Below are 22,948 nucleotides of genomic sequence, written 5' to 3' on the forward strand. Positions count from 1 at the left end.
AATATTTTTAAACCATTTTTTTAACAATCTACTGATACAATTCATATGTACAAAGATTATAACACAAACTGGAAAAAATCATATACCCCGTATATTAGAACAATATGAAATGAGCACAAATAGCTGATAAAGATTACAATTATGTGAAAATTTACAGAAAAAATCTCATACTATACGATCAGTTCTTCTAACAACATCAAAACTGGTACCATCTGTAGTTAGAGAGCTGAACAGAAGCATTCTGATTTAATTAATAAAGTAAAATAGTTCTGAAAATATTTCCTTTCAAAAAAACCCTATCAAAAGTGAATGATATAAAATTTGCTTATTTTTCTAATTTATTAGTTTTCTTTCTTCACTGATTATTCTTCTTTTATTGTATTAAATAAACATATACTATATAGATATATATGAAATATAAACCATTAAAACACAGTAATTAGATAAGTCAAACTTACTGTATTCATTTCCAAGAATAGATTTTTGTAGCATTCCATATCTTCAGTCAGTATTCAATTTTATAATTACATTAATTAATAATTCTTTTAAAAACTTTATTTTAATTTAAAATTCTGATGTTATGAATGCATAAGCAATTGTGTATATCCTTAAAAATTTCAAAGCAAAGAACAATCTAAAATAAAATTAAAATAATAGATTCTTAAAAAGAAATATATTACAATACAATTAATAGAATTTAACATCAACCAAAGATCCGGGATGCTGTGAAAACTTATCTAATTACTGTGTTTTGGTAGTTTATATTTCATATAATATTACATTTGATTAACACAATGGTCAATATGTTAATGAGCTATTTGAATTTAAGATGTACATATATGCGATTGTCACATAGACAGTATAAAACTACATGATTACATGATAATAGTTAATAGAAGAGGTACTTCATTCTTAACAGATAGGATCTTAAATATAAAATCACATTAAAACAAATGGATAAAATAAATTTAAAAAATTCTTCTTTGGTTTCATTTCTATGACCTTGAATCAAATGCAATCAAACTCAAATTATTGATTTAATTTTGACTGTGAATGAATCATCAGTTTGATCATGGTTGAATAAAGAATTAATATTAACATGCCTTTTCCTCAGTCTGAGTAGTTTAATACAATTTTGAATCCATGATGTCATCTATAAGCAATAAAATTGTTAATGGAGGAGTAGTCAACGTTTTATTATGTCAACAAGATAAAAAATTATATACATGTGAACTCTATTCATATTTCAGCAAATTAGGCCTAGTGAAAATATTTTTGGTTAAAAATGGTAAAGAATTTTGATTTTATGATTTATTTATTTGTAATAAATAATTACATTTAACTATCAATTAAAACTATTCTACGTTAGAAAAACAAATTGAGTTGTCTTTTAAGGGAATAATTAATTGATTAAATCACAGTATATTGTGATATAAAAAAACTAGAGAGTATTACTGGTTATTGTTAAGACAATAATACAAATAAATTTACAAAAAAATTATTATTATTTTAAATTCACGTAATTTAAAAAATCTATGTACTGGAGTGATCTTCATTGATGTTATGGTTGTTATTATTACAATTATTATTTGTCTGTCGCATAATATTATTATCGTTTTTATTGATGTTATAATGTTTTCATATTTTTGTTATGTCGGCTATAGCTGATGTTCATCTTCATCAAGGCTAAGGCACTCTTTCAAGTATTCTTCCATAGAGCTGTAAACATGCTCCAAGACTCCTGATAATTCATGTCCTTGATCTGCATAACTCTGAAAATAAAAAGTTACACTAAATTTTTGTTGTACAACATATATTTTTGTAAATATAAATTCAATACCTTTATTAGATTTAAAAATAATTATTTATTTTAAGGTTTTGAATTTCTTTAGTTCTGTTTCAATGGTAGTAATGAAGTGAAATATCATTATGTAACAGATTTTTGATGATTTTTGTTTTTTGTATTGAATGGAGTACACTCAAAGGGCATTATTTTTGCTCATTTTGAAAGATACTTAATACTGTGTTAAACAACAGATCAATAATTTAACTACAAATTAAACAATTATTATATATTACAATATACTACTATAACTATTACTATATATTACAATATATTTTTTATTTCTGGTGAGCCAGAGTTTATTTCTCAGTGTTCTATTGCATTAACAAACTTCAGTTTAAATAAAATATGTTAACAATCTTCAGTTTAAAATATATTTTCTGTAATAGGATGGGTTAATCAAGATGAAGGGAATGGTTGGAGCAGAAGAGAGGTTTTGAATTGTGATTCTTGCATAAATTGATTTGAATTGTAGCTGGACATTAAGGGGCTTTGTTAGACTCTTAAGTGAATGCAATTGTGTATTTCAAATTGTTTTACTGAGTATTTGTCTAGCATCAAGTTTTTTTTCATTGTAAGCCATATATAAAATCTTTAAATTTGTGATTCTATGTATGCATTGTTTATTATTATTATTTTGTGTGTGTGTGTGTGTGTGTGTGTGTGTGTGTGTGTGTGTGTGTGTGTGTGTGTGTGTGCGCGTGCGTGCATACATTTCTAAAATTTATATCAAATGACTATATAAACTAACAAAAAATACAAACATTACCTTATTACAATTTATAACATTACCTGTTATGAATGATACAAAAAATTGCAATACATATAAGATATTGTAGTATTATGATGGAAATCAGAGATGCATAAATGTAACCATCAAGAAGTTGTACCTTGCTGGTTATATTTGGGCATAACAAATTAATGCACAGTTTTCTCATTACCTCTGGCACTGGAGATGCTCAAATGTTTATTATATGAGATTGTGATGGAAATTCTAAAAATAGCTTATAAAATGGTGTTATTTTGATAATGGTATAGTCAAGATTGCCAAACTAGTGAAATTTATGAAAGCTAATATTTTTCATTATTGTCAGCTTTTGATTGTTGTTAGTACTTGACAGTATTTTGCTATATTACTCTCTTCAATATTCTTTACACTTCCATTTGGATTACTTTCAGTTTATGTACACATTCTTTACATCTTATTTATTTAAAATATTTTTTAAAATTATTTTTTACTTCCTTGTATGAAGTAAAGGAAGTATTGTGATCGCATAAAATTTCAGTTTTCAGATTTATATATTTTGATGTATTCAGATTTCAATGGAAATATCCATTTTGACCATCCCTGAATCCATTTTGACTAGTTTCGGTGTGATGTCTGTACATACATATGTATCTCGCATAACTCAAAAACGATTAGCCACAAAATTTGAAATTTTGGATTTAGGATTGTTGAAAAATCTAGTTGTGCACCTTCCCTTTTGACTGCAATAGACTGGACCAAAAGTATCCAAAAAAGACCAAAATCCAAAATATCTGATTTTTTACTTTTTCTTAACTGCAGTAATAAGCCCACATTGAGAGCTTTTCAATGATATATCATAAGTGGTACTTATCTTCATTGGTTCCAGAGTTAAAGCCAAATAAACTTTTAATTAATGAAATATTTGGATCTTACAAGGGGAAGGTAAATCGGTTCAATTAGATTTCATCTCCCTTTTTTTTTAATTTAAATATATTGATTTATTAACCTCGGATTGTAAAAAAAATTAAATAGATAATAACTCGATAATAACAATAAAAAGAAAAAAAAATGAAAAAAATATCAAAGTTATTAATAAAACAAAATTTTTTGAACTCTTCATTCTAAAAACATATTTATATGTAATTTAATATGCGTACAAGAAAGTCATGTGGTGTCCACATCAGATTTTTTTGTTTTGATTTACAACATTGTTTCATTTCTATTGTTTCATGCCTTCACTTACAAAACTTATACATTTTCTTGACTTTACTGTTTTGGTAATAAACAAAACTGCTTTAGTAAGATTCTGGTATAGCATTATTTGCAATTCTGTAAGAGTAATAACCTTTCTAGTTGTTTAACAAGAAAACAGCCAAGAGAAGAGCTATCTGTCAAACAAATCAAACAAATTGGTAATTTGGTCTTTTCATAGATGTTACAAAGAACACGAATTCAAACTATGCAATACAACAATACAATTAATAACGACAAACCATAAATCTTTAAACGTAGGGGAAAAATTCAGTAGATTAGAACTTTTTGAAGAGAGTAGACAAATCCAACTTAAACATTATTATAAATTTCATTATAAATATCATGATTTGAAACCAAAAATATAATTAAAATAATATGGGGTTTTTACTTACTGGAGCTAAAATTAAAACTGGTTTAGTGGTAAATATTTTACTGTCATATTAATTGTGTGGTAAATATAATTTGCTAACTAATCTTTTTCTAAACTGGTAAGATTTTCTAATTCCAGCCAGCACAATTCACCAGATTATACATTGTCTTTTGAAAAAGGAATTTTTAATATTATATAGAATTGACATGTCATGAAACTTTTGTAATATTATGAAATTCTTTTTATAAGTTTCATGATATATCAATTGTATATATTATTAAAAATGCCTTTTTAACTATCATGAAACTATAAACTTTTTTTCTTGATGAGACATTAAAAAGATGGAAACTGTTTTCAACTTATTCTCCTGAGGTAGATGGTATACTTCCAAATGTGCTTAAAAACAAAGTTTTTGTACAAATATCCTAAAATACTTCTTATCTGAGGTATTCTTGACTATGTATTACAATATATTAAGCACAGAATATTCTAAGGTACTTATTCCTAAGGTAAGTACATTAGCGTAGGATTGAGTTAAAGATAATTATACAATCAAGTTGAATAAATCATTATATATATATTTTTTTAATTGTTATTTTTCTTTTGATAAGAAAACAAATAAATAAGGATAGTTAAAAGGATAATAATTTTTTTATTTATTGCTTGGAAAAGGTTAAATTTTAAACTTATTGGGAGCATTAAAAAAAAATTAATACATGTATTTTTATTTATTGCCTTATTTTAATAAATTATTAATACAGAAAAATCTAATAATAAAAATGTATTCTTGGTTGTTTGTTCTTTGTTTTTGCTTCAAGATATATATACAAAATGAACAAGAGATATTTCCTGAAATATCTCTTAATTCAATGCCTTCTGGATTAGTTCCTTTGTAAAGCTTGAAATATTTATATATTTCAATATTTATATCAGCTTGAAATGCTTATTTCAAGGATCGCAATATAACTGCTTTTTTACCATAACCATTCTTTTATTTGTTTATTTTTTATGGATGTTCCTCTGACAAAGTAGAAAAACAAATATTAATTACTAAATGTCTTTTATACTCATAACAGTTAATATTAAAAGGAAAATTTCTTAATTTTTATGAAGTTAAGTCTGCTACTATTTTAGTTAGTAAAATTTTAATTAAAATAAAATAAAATGTGAAAAAAATTACTCTAAATTACCTGATATCTGTACATGATGCCCTCTTGTGTTAACGAATGTGCTAGGGCTACACTATGTTGATAAGGTGCAGATATGTCTGCCAGTCCATGGATCATGTATAGTGAACCACTTGGTATGTGTTTTGATCTCTGAGTCGCATCTGCTTCTACATATACTTTAAAATTTTCTGTTGGTGTACCCAATATTCGCTCCGTAAATACCGAATCTATATATTTTAAAGATTAAAAGAAATACACATAATGCTTTGTTTTGTAATGGAAATTTATTTAAAATAAACACAAATACCAATTTTCCTTTCACAAAGCCTGGTATCAGTCAAATTTCATTATAGAGGATTATTGAGAGATCTGACTTTATGTTGAACTTAAATTATTGTAGTAAATGCATAGATAAGCAAGTACAATTAGTGTTTATGTGAGAGTTGTGATAATAGTGGTAGCAACTACTTAATGAAGTATACATACCTGAAATTGTATGTAATAATTTCAGGCTTTGTAAAGTAAATGATATTCACTTTAATATTATTTAAAAAATATGAACTTTTGAAACAAAATAAATGTTTTACTTTGGTGTTTCAAAAGTTTTAGTTTTAAATAATTTTTGTCAATGATGGATAACAGATTTTGTTGTGTAAAGAGTGGTTTCTCATTTAAGTTAAAAGTTGGTTTTATTTCCTGAAAATAAAATAAAATCAATAAGATGGAAAGATGGACCATAGTCTTATGAAAAATATGTAAATTTTAATTAAAATAATTTATTTTTATTTTGTTGAATAATTACTTGTATGTAATGTTCTATAATGTACATTTTTCTTCTTTAATTTGATGGAAAATCAAATATTATTATTTTTGATTTTCTCCATCATCCTCCATGACACAGTGGTATTTATATTTGACTCTCATCCAGAATGTTCTGGGCTGAATTGTAGTCATGCTTGATATTTTCAGGTTACAAAATTCATCTATCAAAAAGTAACTGTAATTAGGCTTACTCCTATTGTTGCTGTGATAATAAATAAACAACTTAACTTCATAGAAATAAAGTTGTTCATATTCTTTTACTTTTATTACTAATTAAGTAATAACTTATCTAACAATTTGTATGTTACAATCTTCTATAATAAAGGATTTTTTAATTTAAACTTTAAATTATAAGTTGAACGCTATTTTTATATTTTTGTTTTCACAATTTGACTTAATACCAAGATTTGCAGTTAAAATTGTTCCTGATAAAAAAAATTTTGTAATACTTTCAAATTAAGTTTACTAATTTTGTTAATGGCCAAACATTAATAGAAGTGTGCAGCCAAATTTCTTTTAAACTTCTATTTTCTGTTTCTGATAATGCTTTCACATGAACCCTGACTATAGCATCTACAAAAATTAGTGTCTTAGTGATAGCTGGCAGCTGGATCATTCATTCAACTAATCTTGTTCTTGTAAGGAACATAAATGCATGTGTAAAATTATGCATTAAAATACCCATGTACATTCTTCAGATAAGACATTTTTTAAAAATACCTAAAAATTGACTTGTTTTAGAATATTTCCATTTTATTTAAAAGTTACTTGTCTGGATTAAAATAAAAAAAAATAGAATAAATCATTATGAAATTTGTACAGAATCATTATAAACAGTTTTGTAACAGACTATGTTGATCTTTATATTCTTTACCTGATGTTCTGTGGACAGAGAACTTGCTCTGATGGTATGGCTCCAGACTTCAGGATTACAGCTTTTTCATATGATACATCAAAGGGGATAGCAAAACATAAAACAATATTATGAAATTGTTTTTCAAAGTGGTTTAGAAACTGCTATTCTGTAGGCCAGATGCTTCCAATCTCAATCTGATTTTATCCGATTACAATGTTTGTGACAATATGCTTTAACCCATTCTCATATATGTTTTAGGCAATCTCAGAAAAAAAATCCCATCCAGGTTTAGCAGGAAATTTGAAGGTTGATGTGATTTCCTGTTGCTTTCTTCCATCATCTGAATAGTTTTATCAATATGCCAAGCCCGCCAAACCCATGAGTGACTGGTAGAGACTGCGTAAAGCAAAAAATCCATGATCCCTCTTTCTAAAATTCAATTCCTTAGTTTGTGGGGAAAAGAAGAAAGTAAAAAAAATAATTATATAAAACTAAAAATATGTTTTTTAAAAATGATTGAACTTTTACAGGAGAGCCCAGGGGAGAGAATTGCTGTGCCTTCCTGTAATGTTAAAACCTTTTATTGAAGTTCATATGATATGATTTTGAAGTAAACTTTTACAAAACATTAGTTATAAGGTGAAAATAGTTAGATAACCAAACAACAATAACCTCACATTATACAGATAACTTAAAGAATGGGTGGGTTCAAGCAGTGCAATCACAACATAAATAAACAAAATATTCCTTGTTTAGATTAATTTGCACACTACTGTACTACAGAACTTACATACAGTGTTTTAAAATAGGTATCATACAACTTGTCCCAGTTGATCTGAAATATTCATAATGCTGGACATTGAATATTTTCTTTCCAAATCAAAAAAATTAGAAGTTTTTTGGACTCATTAAAAAAAGTTCTTTAATGTAACTTTCCAGATACATAAATTATATGCTTCAGTAAATAAAAAATAAATAACAAAAGTAATTATGAAAATCTGATGAAGGATCATTTTATAAATTTAAAAATATAAAAGCCAATATGAAGAGGTAATTTAAATAAAACCAATCGAAACATTTTTAGAGAAATAGTTTGAAACCAGCAATGAAATAAGAAAAAAGATCACATTATAAATTATAATGTTTTAATATGAAGTTTATATAGATGTTATAAAATTGAATCTTTATGAAGGTATCAAATTGTTTGTACTCTTCTTATAACCTCAATTTTTGGAGAATGTTTATAAATTATAATTTGGTTGGATTCCCACACGCTACATAACAGTTAGCATGTGAACAGAAACGTCTTTTGTGTTTATTTAACTAGTCAAATAAAAGAATCATTAATTAATAATTTACTGTTCCTATTCTGAATAAAAATCCCAATCCTCCAAGCAATTGTGGTTTGAGTGGGTGCCTGCTGTCTGGACAGATCTTGAGTAATCCTTTGGTGGATTTCTTGTCTTGTGAGGTAGCTATTTTAGTGCTGAAGCATTTTTTCTTGTGATTCATTCTATTCTTTATTCTTGATCCCTCTTTCCCATTTTTAGTTCTACATAGGTCAAACCCTTCAGGTCTATACTGAGAATTCGGGCGTAAGCAACATTCAAGTGATCTAATGGAGGACTGGTTGTAGACTAATCTTGGCGGGGTTTCTGTTTTCTGTCTGGTAGCTGCGCTAGAAACTTATGGCTGAAGTGCTTAATAGGTAAAACCAAGTGTTATGGCTTATCAAATAAAAGCACAGGATTAATACTTATTTGAAAATGGTTGACTTTGAGATTTTTAAAAATATTACCTAGTATTTGCGAAATTCATATGATTTCATGAGTACTAATTAGAACATGAGTATGACCAGTCAGTAGAATCCTGCAATTACAAGTTATATGGTTTTCTCTTTTCTCTTTTTTTACATAAAAAAATTATTTATTTTTTTAACAGTTGTTTTAACAGACTGCAAAGTGAATGTTTTTAGGTCAGAATTTATTTTTAATTTTAATGTAAGACACGTGATTTATACAAAACATTACAGTTGTGAGTTATATGTAGTATACTTACTGTAATATAACCAATCAGCTATAGGAGAAACTGCAATTCCACACTTAAATATTTTGGGCTGTGAACTTAATACCATTGCAGTAACATAACCTCCATATCCCCAGCCCCATACACCTATCCTAGTCTTGTCCAAAAACTTAAGATTTTCAAGCAAATACCTGAAATTAATAAAAAAAATTAAATCTGTATTAATTTTATACTTTTATTACCCTAGTTCCTTATTAACACCCACTTTCTAAATCCTTTACTGAATATTTTTTAGTTTCAGCAGACACATAAAACAGACATTATAACTGTTTTATGTTAATAATAAAATGATGATTAACAATGATAGAATGACATTATGGAAGAGTACCCAACAGATGTTGATTCCAGCTGAGAAAGAAGCTTATTAATTTAATAAATTAAATTTATTAAGTTTAAAGTTGATTATTTAAATTTAATCGTTTATTTGGAAAAATCATTTTTTCATTTTGACATGTATTAAATTAATAGGATATGTATGTTTAAGTAAACTTTCTAGAAACTTTTTTTAGCAATTTTTTTTAAATGCACTGTACGAACTCTTATTTCTCATGATTTAGAATATTCATGAGCAGAGACAAAAAAATAGTATCACTATGTTAAGAACTATCTAAAAAAAAAATTCAGTTTATGGTGTAAAGATGGATAGCTGATAAAACAAGAATTGAACAGAAAGATTTATATTTGAAGATATTTACTATACATTCAGAAATTTGAAAAAAGATTTTCACTAATATATTATAAACACTTTCTATACTCTCCTGGTCTGTCAATTGGTCTGAATTTTGCAGAGATTTCAGTTGTTAAAATGTAGACATCATTTGAATTTTATATATATTTTAATCATCTAGAAGTTTCCTCTAAGACTATAAGGCATTACAGGTTTTACAAAGTTCTAAGCATTTGTTATTTCACAAATATAATCTAGAATTGAATAAACTGGAAGCTAAGACTTCCAAAAATCCTTCAAGTAATATTTTTTTAAACTTTTTCATACATCCATACTTTTTCTTTTTAATATAATATTGATCTACATTTGAAACCAGAACAATATTTATTTATTCTTTGACACATTATGTCATAAGTGTGAAATACATTAAACATGATTTCAGTTTTTATGATTTATTACATATGTTTGTATGCATAGTTTTAGATTTCTATTTATAAATGTAATAAGATGAAATGACAGGTTTTGTTTCATGTGAGAAAGAGTAAAATGGGTTTCAGATAGAAAAAATATTTCAGTTTTATTTTTGATGTGCAAGTGGAACAAGTAACAACATTAACTATCAATATTTTAAAAAAAATAGTGTAAGATTTGTACATATATATATATATATATATATATATATATATATATATATCAGTTAAATTATTTTTCAAAAAAATCTGTACCTTTAGAAACACGTAACTAACTTACCTCATTTGTTAAAAATTAGATTTTTTTTTGACAATATTAAGGATAATTGACGTTTTCTATTTAATAATATAACTTACATGAGATTTCAAACTAGTGCACTGTATACAAACTGTTTCATTACCTAAGAACTGTAATCTGATCCTGCACTTCAACACCTCCCAGTTTTCTGTACAGGGTTCGACCACCTTGAGATCTAGAACCGCGTACATCAAGTTTTATGTAAACAACATCTTTTTTGCTGGAAATATATGTCCCCCATTCAATTGAAAATCTTTCTGTTACTGATTGACTTCCTGGACGACCATTCCTATAACACATTGAAATTGTTGTTGAAAAAATTTGAGATAATTTTTTTTTTATTAAAAATAAGATTTGGAGCACCAAAAATGAATACAACAAACTTTACTGACATGATTTGGCTAATACTCTAATTGTTATCTTATCTAGTGGTATTCTCTGCAAAAGACATTATTAAAACTTTTGTATTTTTACTTATGAGGGTTGGTCTTGAGCTGTGATACTGTTTAGATGTACTTTTCTGGTTTTAAAGTCTTTTAGTTTAATAAAAACAGCATAATACTGTGTAAATTGTGTTAATTTATTAAAAATCAGTATAGTTTCTTAATTTATTATTACCATCTTGAAATAACAATGTGATAATGTAATTCAGTGTGGGGTAAATATGGATGGTGTGTAAACCATCCAGAGTGGACAACTTCAAGAAGGGGAGCAGATAAGAGTAATATAATTATGCTTTGTCTTCAAAACAAATAATATGAAAGTTATTAAAATATAAATTTTTTCACTTAAAAGGTGTAAGTAAGAATATTTGCACTGACAACTGGAAAAAAAATTCACGTAGCTATTCAGTTTTCAAAAATAAAGATATTAAGCTATTAAGATATTTGAAAATTGAGCTTTAAAACGACAAATTAGTCAACTTTATTAAAGTGAAATTTCTAATCTACCAATGTGGCAAAATAAAAATCTTGAATCAGTTACAGAACAGATAAATAAATATATGAGTTCTGATTTTAAAAAGGAAGCAATAATCGATTGGTTTTGAATGAGAACTACAATTCCTAATTCAGTTCCATTTATAACAATTACTTTTATATGCAATGAGGGTAGAAAAGAATTTCTAGATCTGGCAAAAAAAGAAACTGGTAGTATTTCTTTTTCAAGTTCTTACTGAATAAACCAATTTATATGACTGAATATAAGTCTTCTGAATTGACTTATTTTAGGTATAAAATTTAATGACACTAATGAAGCATCATTCTTTGTATGGTTCAAAAATGGAAATATCTTTGCAAAGAGTACAGAAATATCTCAGTGATTATAAATTGTGAGCAGAATATGAAGGAACTTAACATTTTTACTAAGCAAGAAAATATTGGTTATACAAATGAGTATGAAAGAAGTGATTAAAAATATTGTTAAAAATTTGGATACCAACAAATAACATTAAGGATATAAAAAAGTGAGATAAGATTGGTTTTTCCATTCATCAAAGAAAAAAAAGAAAAAATGATACAAAATATGCTGTAATATCTTTCAATTTAAGAATCTTAATCAGGAAAATTACATTTAACATTTCTTTTATGTTGATTTTACATGCATTCATAAATTCTTCATTTAATTTAATGCAATTTATTATAATAATATGTGGCCACTAAAAAATGTAATATAACAAAAACTTCAAATCTTACCTAGCTATTTCTACAGCAAAAGTATTGTTCACAAAATTCCCTTAAAACTTTCATATTTCTGTAATTTTATTCTTCAGTGTCTGCTGTGAGACAAACTTACTGTACTTAGACCTTAAGTCATAGGGTATTTAAGTTCATACTTATTTTACAACCTGGCTTTAAGATAACTCCAGAAAAAATAATTGAAGAAGTCAAGTCTAGAGTTCTGACAAGCCACAGTTGGTTCTCAACTCCCTAATTGTTGCTGTAAAAATGATTAAAAATTCACACAGTGTAAATTAAAATCAGGTGTTCTATCTAGTATGAATTATATTATATTCTGGACATTTAGATTAATGTAAACAGAAACTATTTCAGTAAACAGTAAGCAGTAATTTAATATGAATTTTTTGCTATGCTTCTTTTAATTTAAAAAAGTTCCTTTTTCATTCATAATACTTCGCATTCATTCAACACTAATCTCTTTTTTTTAGTTTTTGATGAGTTATTGAGTGTAAGTTATTTGGTGTTGAAGAAATTGAGCTTTTGAATTTAGGAGTATAGTGACATAACAAAAATATTGATAAATAGTAATGCAAAATATTTTTAATATTAATTGTATTTTTAATAATTATTCATTTTTTTTCTGAGCTAGATGAGTAATTTAATCCTAATAAGTGGTACTTAGAATAACCACCTTTTTTAATGAAGTTATTCATACTGATGTTAAGAACTGAACTGTTGTTACTATAAAGTATTTCTGATTCTGTAACTTCTAATGTTTTTCTTTATAGTAGCTTGAAATTAATTATTATAAAATGGAAATAATGTTATTAAATCTGAAAATAATAATTATATTAGCATGAAAACATCTGTAAACATGAAAATATTTTTCTTTATTATGGTTTTTTAAAAGTAAATTATATTAAAAAAGATTCATGACATAAGATACTTACACTTCAACTAATACAGGATAAGCAGCATCTCTTAACTCTTCTCTCCAGGAAGGTGGCAAAAGAAGTTGTACTTGGGCACGATTGCCTTGTGGCAAAGGTACTTCAAATATCCTCAGTTTTGGCAGTGCAAGGGCGTCTAATTTGGGTGCACAGGCACTTCTACTATCAAACAATAGCTTTAAGAAACTATGATCTGTTGTGGAATGAACACCAGCCAAAGGCAAACCGGGTCCATCACATAGTAATACATAATGACTCATTCCTTCCACTTCTGAAAGAAATAAAAATTAATAAGTTATAAAATGCTAACAAGTTTTTCTACCATTATGTGTTGAGTGATTTAGATGGTTAGTTTTTAGCTGTTTAGAGAATGAATCTGAAAATAATAATTATATTAGCATGAAAATATTTTTCTTTGTTATGGTTTTTTAAAAGTAAATTACATTAAAAAAGATCCATGATGTAAGACAGATACTTTGTAAGATAGACAATTCGAGACCTGTCTGGACCAGTTATATTTTAACCTTTTGGATTCTTGATACCACCTCCTGGCCACTATTATTTGTTGGTTTTCTAATTATTCACACATTTTGACCTGGCTAACCAAGGATATGCCAAGCTACACTCACTAGATGAACAAATGTACAGCCTTATGGGAAAATGAGTAAGTTACAATAGGTGTTGAAACCTCCATTATTCCATTTATTCGATTTATATAATTGAATATGACATTGCATGTTCTTAAACAAATGTTGTAACATTTGTTGAGGAATTGCTGTGACACATCATTCAATTTCACTCTGTGATTTGGGAAGGGTGTGAGGATGAGTTCTGTAAGCAGCATTCTTAAGGTATCCCCCCACAAGAAAATGTCAGGAGGGGATAAATCAGGAGACTGAGGGGGCTACAACTCCTTCAAAATCACTTGGCCATGAAAACACTAATTCAAGAAAGTCATGGTGTTGTTGGCTGTATGAATCATGGCATTATCATGCTGAAACCATGTGTACTCTAGCTGGTCAACAGGCAAATGTTTACAAACATTACACCTAACACTATACAGATGGTTGCACCATCTGTATGTAGTGCCCACTGTTCACTGTGCCATTAAAGAATGTCATGAAGATTTGTGTACATGACATTGCACACCAAACACCCACTTTTTGTCCGTGCAGAGGAGACTCATGCAGCTGATGTGGATTTCCTATCCACTAAATGTGTGAATTCTGTGCATTCATGTATCCATCAAGGTAGAACCATGTCTTGTCAGACCAAAATCAGTCATAGAGTTCTTCCTCATCTGGCATTACAGATGACATGAACCACTGACAGGAAGTTCCACATTTTCCAGTGTCTGCGGGTAACCACTTATGAACAACCGAATTCTGCATGGATGCATTTTTAAACACTTGCGCAATGCCGTGTGCCACTACCAATGGAGAGACCAAACTGGCTAGATAGGCATTGCACAGACTTCTTGTGAATAATAGAATACGCAGCTTGTGTCGATCAACTTTTCTGGTATTAGCACTTTTGGTCTGCATCTGCCACATTTCCTGTGTCTTGGAACTTGTTGTACAGCCGCTTGATGGAGGACTTGTTTGGTGCATCTACACCAAACTTTTCTGTGAAGGCACTCTGAGTCTGGGCATAACTGGCAATCTAATGTATTGGGAGACAATAAATATTCTCTGCTGCATTGTATAACCCATTTTTCCTCAATTAAACCTGCAACAAAAGAAGGAAACATTCTTCCATAAGGTTGCGTCATTTTTTGAACACTCTTTAGTAGTGTGGAATCCCCTTTGAAAAGTTTTCCTAGAAAATTTGAATGAAATTTTATTTTAAATACAAATAAATTGCTGAAACACATCTTGTACATATCATCTAAAATACACATTTTTAAGCCTGCTACTTGCAATTAAATTTCAAACTGAGATTTCAATCAATAGTTACGGTAAGTTTTTATTAAGAGAATATAGCAATGCACAGTCAAAATTTTAATTACAATTTTAAAAGTTATGATTACATAATTATAAAAATAGTTTATATTAAAATGTATGTGATAGATCTGTAAAGAGTATAAGGTAGTTTATAAAGAGTGATTTGTTAATAATGTCATTTATTTTACTAACAGATACCAGGGTATAGAGTATGTTGTTTTGTAAACATCATACAGTATTTTTTTTTCTTTTTCAGATCTGTCTGTTAATGGGATTGATGGCTTTTTATGTATGTACAAGTATTATCATTGTATTACAGAAGTGAATCTATATTCAATAGTTATTTATTATTATTAAAATGGTGTAGAATTAAAAGAGGCTGATTTTATTTTCTGTATTTATTATTAGTATTATTATTATTATTATTATTTTATATTTATTATTTTTCTGCAAAAAAAAATATTTTTAATAAATTTTTTCATTCCTTTTATTTATTTTTCATTTGCTAAATATACAGTTAACTATCAAAAGGTTCTTTGTATCAAGAAGAGACATTTCTTTGCTAGTCATAAACATGTCAAAATCATCTTTATTTTTAATTAGTGATTATTCCAAAAATCATTCAATTGATAAACACCAGAAAAGACTTGCATAAGAAATTATATTTTCCACATCAGTTGTTAAAATGAATATCTCTGGTAGAAGCTTATTTGGAATACAGTATTAATAAGTCAGTTGTCAGTGATGAAAATACCTTATGATAATAAATTGACTGATTATACATCTAAGTAAGTGATTTTGGCTGTATTGACTACTTTATGAATTTTCTTTAACTTTTGTTATATTTTTCAAAATATCTCTTAGAAATTCCTTTTTCAAAAATTTTGCTCATAAAACACGCTTTTTATATAAAATCTTACTGTTTTTTGTATTAAGGATGAATGTTGTCTTGTTTCAAACCATTTGTTGTTTGTGCTGTGGCTAAAGTAAATACTATAAAAATAACTTTTCCTGTAGATACTAAAGGACCACTTGAAACAGCTTCAGCTTCCCTTAAATATAAAAAAAAAGCACAACGTCAATTATGTGGTATTTTGATGCATCCAAGTGAATTATACATCATGTAGTCAGATCCTTCACTGGAGGTTATTTTTAATAAGTTCTTTGAAAAACTGTACTTATTAAAATGTTCAATTGTATAATATGTGGGTTCTTTATTTATCTGTTAAACATTTTTTGTATATTTTGCAGGAACTGAGTTTTTTTGGTTTTACTAAATATTGTGTTTACCTACCATCATGACGAAGTGGGTTAATGAATGCTGTGAAGTGGCTGCAATTGACATATTGCTTTCTACTTGACCACAGATAACGATTAGTATCACATGTTAAACATTCTGGTTCAATATGTAGCGGCTCATCTGTAGCTGGGTCTTTTACAACATATAGATGTTGTTGGCCTGGCTTTGCTTCATGGGTTCCCAAGTAATATCTGTAAAAAAAAAGTCATAATGCTAATTTAATAAATTTAATCTATAGTTAATATAATAAGTTAGTTTCATGCTATTATTTAGGAATCTAAAAATATTTTAATTTTATCTTTTCATTTTATCATACTCTAAAGACAACATTGGTTTACAAATTTGAAAATATATTTTGAAACATACACACTAGTAAGTAAAGTTTTATTTTTTGTATGCTAAATCTGAAAATGAAGTTAATTTTTCTCTATCACCTTCACATTTTTGTTTTACACCTTTCAGAAATCGCTATGAAATTTTTAAAGTGATCAAGTTTAAAGGTATAAAAAATGTTGTAATATATTATATTTAATTTCATTACTCATATTTTATTTTGCTTATTAATTAAAAAAATCTTGAATAATGAAACTACAACAGACAAAACAAAACATACCTAAAACTTTTGAAAACTGGGATCTATGAACTAATACATTACTTTTCCTTTATGCCAAACCATATGAATAGCAAAAGGCAAATTCTCCTTTTTCCCTTATAAGCATTGGTGAGCCTAATGCAACAACTAATATAATTTTATATGTGGCACCCACTGGTTATCTTGATCTCTCAGTGGACAACTTTCATAAAGTCCAAAAGTAGCTTTATCAGTTTTGAAATCGGCCTATGCTTACTCTTTGGACTAAACTCACCACAGACATAACAGAAAAACATTTGGAAAATTTTTACATGAATGCATCTGCCGACTCATGATTATGAGTAGAAGCTGATAAAACTATTTTAACACTTAATTAATTTATGAAGATAATCTGAAACTGATTAACTAGAAAAACTAATGGGCAATAAATAATAACTTAACTCACACAATTTAACTACTGTACACAAGTTGTAATCACCAGTGCTGAGAGACTGGGTGTTTTCAAAGAGACAAACATTATTCTAGGATGACTCATTAGTTAAATTGTGGTTGGAATGATATCATATGTTTGATGCAGCTTTTATTTACTCATATTCTGCAAGTAGCCACACTCAGTCATATCAGGCATGTTTGTAAGCTAATGTACAAGATAATAGATCGTTTCTATTATGCTTCAAAAATGACATAATAAGGTTCTTTAAACTAAGATAACTCATAAACACGACATGATAGCATATTTGATTAAATCTTCTGTTTAGTCTAAAAAATGCTTTAAAAACTCATTAACATGTCTACTCCAAAACTCATGTAAAACAGTATAATCAAATTTTTATGCTTTTTTAACATTTATAAAACAAATAATTTATTATATCTTTTACTTACACAAGATGATTTACAGAGTCCCACCCAAGTATTTTGATCACTTCATATCGGCCGTGGGATATGACAGCTATACGCTGTTGTTTTAATGTAATATGTTTTATGTGTGTGAATACATCTTGGTCACCTTCTTGAACTGGACCAAGTAACAGGAAGCTATCACCATCTGATGAAAATACTGGATGTGGCTGTATTTGTAGCCATGCATCATCCTGGGATCTTTCTGCATGCGTCTGTAAAAATTTATTGATAAGTTGTTTATTAACAATTGGAAGGAGTTCTGAAGAAAGTACCAAATCCACAGAAAAATATGAATATTTAAATAACTCCAAAATGTGAGGAAATTGCCAAACAGTCGTCAAAGAGTGTTGTTATCTGTATGCTTTAAATGACATTTAAATATACACAAATCATATTTTGCAAAAACTTACTGAATCACACTGTTGGATATTACTTATTTTTTATCTGTTGAAACCATGTATAGGTTGAATGCTTGCTGTGTTTCACTGTTAATGTCCTTTAGCAAAAAAAGAAATAATAAAATGTAATAATAATATATTACATTTTACAAAATGTAAAAAATTAAATTTATGGTAATAAACATTTGTTTTTAATGTTGCATGTCACAGTTTATTTATATGCTGTCTGAAATGACTCATACATTAGATCATATATAAATATATAGAGTGTATCACAAAGTTCTCTTGGGACTTATATAAACTATTCTACTTGAGAAAATAATTGAAAAAGTTCATTTAAACCTATGTCCTAAACGCTTTATTTGCAAGTTATGGCTAGTGAAAGATTTTGCTCGGATTTCAGCTATGCCAATAAAATGAGGTTGTACTGAAATTTTTTGGATGTTAATTAAGGGTCAGAATTAGTAATTTCCTACAGATTTTGACTTCAAAAATTGAATGCAATATGTCGCAGTACCGTACATGCAATAGTTTTTGAGAAATCTGGAGTGAAAACCAATAAATTGGAGTAAAAAAAATCTGTTTTTATCTTTGATGGGTAATAACTTTGTTAAATGGATAATAAATGCAAAGTTTTAAACAAAACATGTAGAGAATTTAATTCTGAACAAATTGGTGTAAGTTAAGTTGAATAAAACAAAGAAAAGTTAGAAATATACAAATTTTATCTAGAACCAACACATTATTATATTTATTAGAAAAGTATTTATTAAATGTAAACAAAAACCAAATTGTTTTTGGTGATGTAAAAAACAGAATTTACTGTTAAAAAATGAATATCAGTCAACAGTGCGATACAAAATTACTTTGCTATTCTATGAATGCATATAAAATGACTAAGCTGCTAATAAATTACTGTAATTTGTAGAGTAGAGGCCTATTATTTAATGATGATGCTTTTTACTGTTGTAGTACCCATTACAACAAGTGCATATAAATTGACCTCAAACAAAATATTTTGATAACATTTATTCGTATGAAGTGCACATTCATTTTATTACTCACTTGATGGAGAGTGTAATAATCTATTAAACTATTTGTTTTTGTACTGTATACAGTAAGAAATATTTATACGTACACTAAATATTATTCTAAATACTAAATATATTTAATAAGAAAATATTGTCTGATATTAAACAAAATGAAAATAAATTTTAATTTGGAAAGAATCTTTTATATTTATGAAAATAGTTAAACACACTATATTGCAGAATACTCGGTTTCTGATTGAGCCTAATGTTACGAAAAAAGAGTTATATAACGCCCAGCACAGCGACTATCTGCCTTGTGCAAGCAAACTTTTATTTTCATCGTATGCACTGTAAATGTATTTGTATTTATTGTCGTTAATTTCATTATCAAGTTTACTGATATTATGTTTCATTAAAACATAAGTATTATAATTTACTGAATTGTATAAATAATTTTATCCAGAAAGTTGTTATTTTAACCATAATACAAATAATTTCATAAAAAAATATTACGTGTCATATTGGTCAGAGAAGTACGTTTATACAGTAAATGCGAACAGAACAGCAGGATTAAGTAGCTCATCCGGTTTATTAATACACACCCAATTTAATATAATATATTAATGTATAGTATAGTATATATTTTTTATATATTTATAAATTGAAAAATACGGTAAGTGTGGCAAAAATACATAACTTTTTTTTGCGTTTTTTTATTTTTATTCAGGAGGTCGTGAAACGTCAAGAAGTGAAAAAAGATGGGGTAAATTCACATGTGATTTAACTGTCATTAAATGCTGTCAATGCATGGACGTAGAGAAGGTTCTGTTATCTAGTGATATCTGCGGTTCGTAACAGGATGTTCCGATCATTACCGATAGTTGCCGAACAGAAGAGTCCTACTGTTTGTGGAAGATTACGCTCATAAGGTACGTGTGTTTCTTTTTTGTGAATGTGTATGGCATTAGTTTTCAAAGTGGGCGATAACGCCCCCGTTGGGTGATGGAGGTCTTCAGGGAGGGGGCGGTAGAAGGTCCATACAAAATTGGGGGGTTCATACGGTCTAGGAAGGCGATGGCTGATTAAAAAAATCTGATGTGAACCCCACATAACTTCTTTGTACGCCTATTAAATTACATATATACAATTTTAAAAGTACGTAAAATTTTATTTCACTAATAACTTATGATTTTTTTTTATTGAATTATTATTTTAGTAATTTTTTTTTTACAATCTGAGGTTAATTATTAATAAATCAATAATTTAAATTAAAAAAAAGTTAAAGAAATGAAGTCGGATTCGAACCGATGTGCTTTCCCCGTATAAGATCCAAATATTTCATTAATTAAAATTTTATTTCACTATAACTCTGGAACCAATGAAAATAACTACCACTAACGATATATCGTTGAAAAGCTCTCAATGAGGACTTATTACTGCAGTTAAGAAAAAGTCCAAAATTCAAATTATTAGATTTCGGTTTTTTTGGACACTTTTGGGCTGGTCGATTGCAGTCAAAAGGGAAGGTGCACAACTAGATGTTTCTATATATAATAGGATAGGCCACGTTTAAAAACAATAATTGCAATTGCTGTTTTTAAGAGCCCATCTTAAGAACAGCAATTGCAATAATTATTTTTAACAGATGATAAGTTTAAAAATTTTGGGGGCACTTGAGAATTTTTGATTCTCAATGTGGGTGGTGAATGAAAAATTTGAATCAGTAGTGTAAAGTAACCTGTGGGCGATATAGTTTTATTTATTTTTTATTAATTGTGTTATTTAAAATTGTAAGTACTAAAAATCATTACACTTGATTTGAATATTGTTTCAAGTATTTTTTGTATTTAAAAGCTTAGTAAGCTTATTTAAGAATTTTTTCAACTTAGCACGTGCATTTGTTTTTAAATATCAAACATTATTTTTTTAATTTAGGCGATGAAGTTATTAACTGTATGCTTGCGTCCTGTCCACTGTGTTTACAGACCTGTTTCTATTGGTAAGAAACCTTCCTTACTATGGTGTGTAGTAATAAGTTACTAAATTTTATGATTACTTAATGACTAATGTTTATAAAAATAGAATGAATGTTTGGTAGTTTCTGACCAGGTGTATTGTTAATAACCCACCGGGTTGATCTAGTGGTGAACACGTCTTCCCAAATCAGCTGATTTGCAAGTTGAGAGATCCAGTGTTCAAGTCCTTGTAAAGTCAATTATTTTTACACGGATTTGAATAGTAGATCGTGGATACCGGTGTGTTTTGGTGGTTGGGTTTCAATTAACCACAGGAATGGTTGAATTGAGACTGTACAAGACTACACTTTATTTACACTCACTCATACATATCATCCTCATTCATCCTCTGAAGAATGGTAATTACCGGAGGCTGAACAGGAAAAAGAAAGATTTGCTGAAAGGAAAGGTGTATTGTTAACATTATTCTAATATTCTTTTTAAGCATTTTAAGTGTAATATTCCCTGTAGTTTTATGTTTTTATGTATCTGTTTTATTTTTATGTATCTATAATTTTATGTTTCCCCAACACCTAAAATAGGGGCTGACATAATATTGTAATCATCCAGTGAGACAAGTGTTATGTTGGATGGAATGTTAAAACTCGATGTTAAGAATCTTATATATTTATGAGATGTTAACTTTTATTTCCTAATAGAGGTTAGAATAATATTAGTCATTTTGAATTTTCTGCAAATGAGAGTCAAAATGTATGGGATAGAGGTAGATCAATTTCTTGTTTAAAGAAAAAAACAACATTTGAGGGGAAAGTTTAATAATGCTGTTGCCAGTGTTTTACAATCAGGATGAATTTTATTACATATGAAAAGTGCTTAAACAAAATTAAAACCACATACAATAGCTTATTCAATAAAAAAATATTTTATATATATATATATATATATATATAAAACTGTAAATGCTGTTGGTACTATATTCCATACTTAATTTCACATAACAGCAGGTTAAGATCATTCCAATTAGATCTCATTGTGGTTTAAAACACCCAATTAATTTACAATTTTTTAAAACATTCGTTTAACTCCCAAGTTTCCTTGCAGTGGAAGGTAATGCTGCTGACAAGCTCATAAAATATTTAAGAATATCCCCTCCAAAAGCAAAATAAAGCAATTTTGATGGAAATTGCCTGTTATGTAGTCTACTTGACTATTTCAACTGAAATAGTGGACTGACAACTGTATTCTTCTTTCCTTAAAAACGAATTGTTAATAAGTAAATATAGATATATTGAAAGTTAATATGAATTTAGAAATAAATTATCAAATTTTGACAAATTAACATTTGTTAGTAAGTTAAAAGATCCTAAACTGAGGTTGTGATGTTCCTCATACTAGTATATGTAACATGATGCTGTAGAATGATAGTATAGTAAAACTTTATTACATAAAACACTTATTGATCCAAATGTAAACTATCACTAATTATACTTTTTCTTGAATAATTATAAAACTGAAATTTGGCATAGTTATTTCCAAACGGTATGGAAAACATATTTTTAATCAAAAATCTGTGAGGGAGTTAAAAAAGGTATTTCAA

The 22,948-nt window shown here is 27.7% G+C and overlaps 1 protein-coding gene across 20 annotated transcripts in view; it reads right to left on the minus strand.

Annotated features, from left to right (window-relative positions):
- Nucleotides 1-583: 583 nt before the first annotated feature.
- LOC142319274 (inactive dipeptidyl peptidase 10) overlaps nucleotides 584-22,948 on the minus strand; it is a 362,606-nt gene continuing 340,241 nt past the window's right edge. For all 20 annotated transcript variants that reach the window (XM_075356364.1, XM_075356358.1, XM_075356366.1 and 17 more), the window contains 7 exons: nucleotides 17,929-18,158; nucleotides 16,449-16,645; nucleotides 13,212-13,482; nucleotides 10,686-10,871; nucleotides 9,121-9,278; nucleotides 5,406-5,611; nucleotides 584-1,772 (listed from right to left, as the gene is read on the minus strand). In XM_075356364.1, coding sequence (XP_075212479.1) covers nucleotides 1,659-1,772; nucleotides 5,406-5,611; nucleotides 9,121-9,278; nucleotides 10,686-10,871; nucleotides 13,212-13,482; nucleotides 16,449-16,645; nucleotides 17,929-18,158 — 1,362 coding nt within the window. In that variant the 3' untranslated portion in view covers nucleotides 584-1,658. The remainder of the gene's footprint in view (nucleotides 1,773-5,405; nucleotides 5,612-9,120; nucleotides 9,279-10,685; nucleotides 10,872-13,211; nucleotides 13,483-16,448; nucleotides 16,646-17,928; nucleotides 18,159-22,948) is intronic.

Source organism: Lycorma delicatula, chromosome 2 (genome assembly GCF_047948215.1).
Source record: "Lycorma delicatula isolate Av1 chromosome 2, ASM4794821v1, whole genome shotgun sequence".
NCBI lineage: Eukaryota > Metazoa > Arthropoda > Insecta > Hemiptera > Fulgoridae > Lycorma > Lycorma delicatula.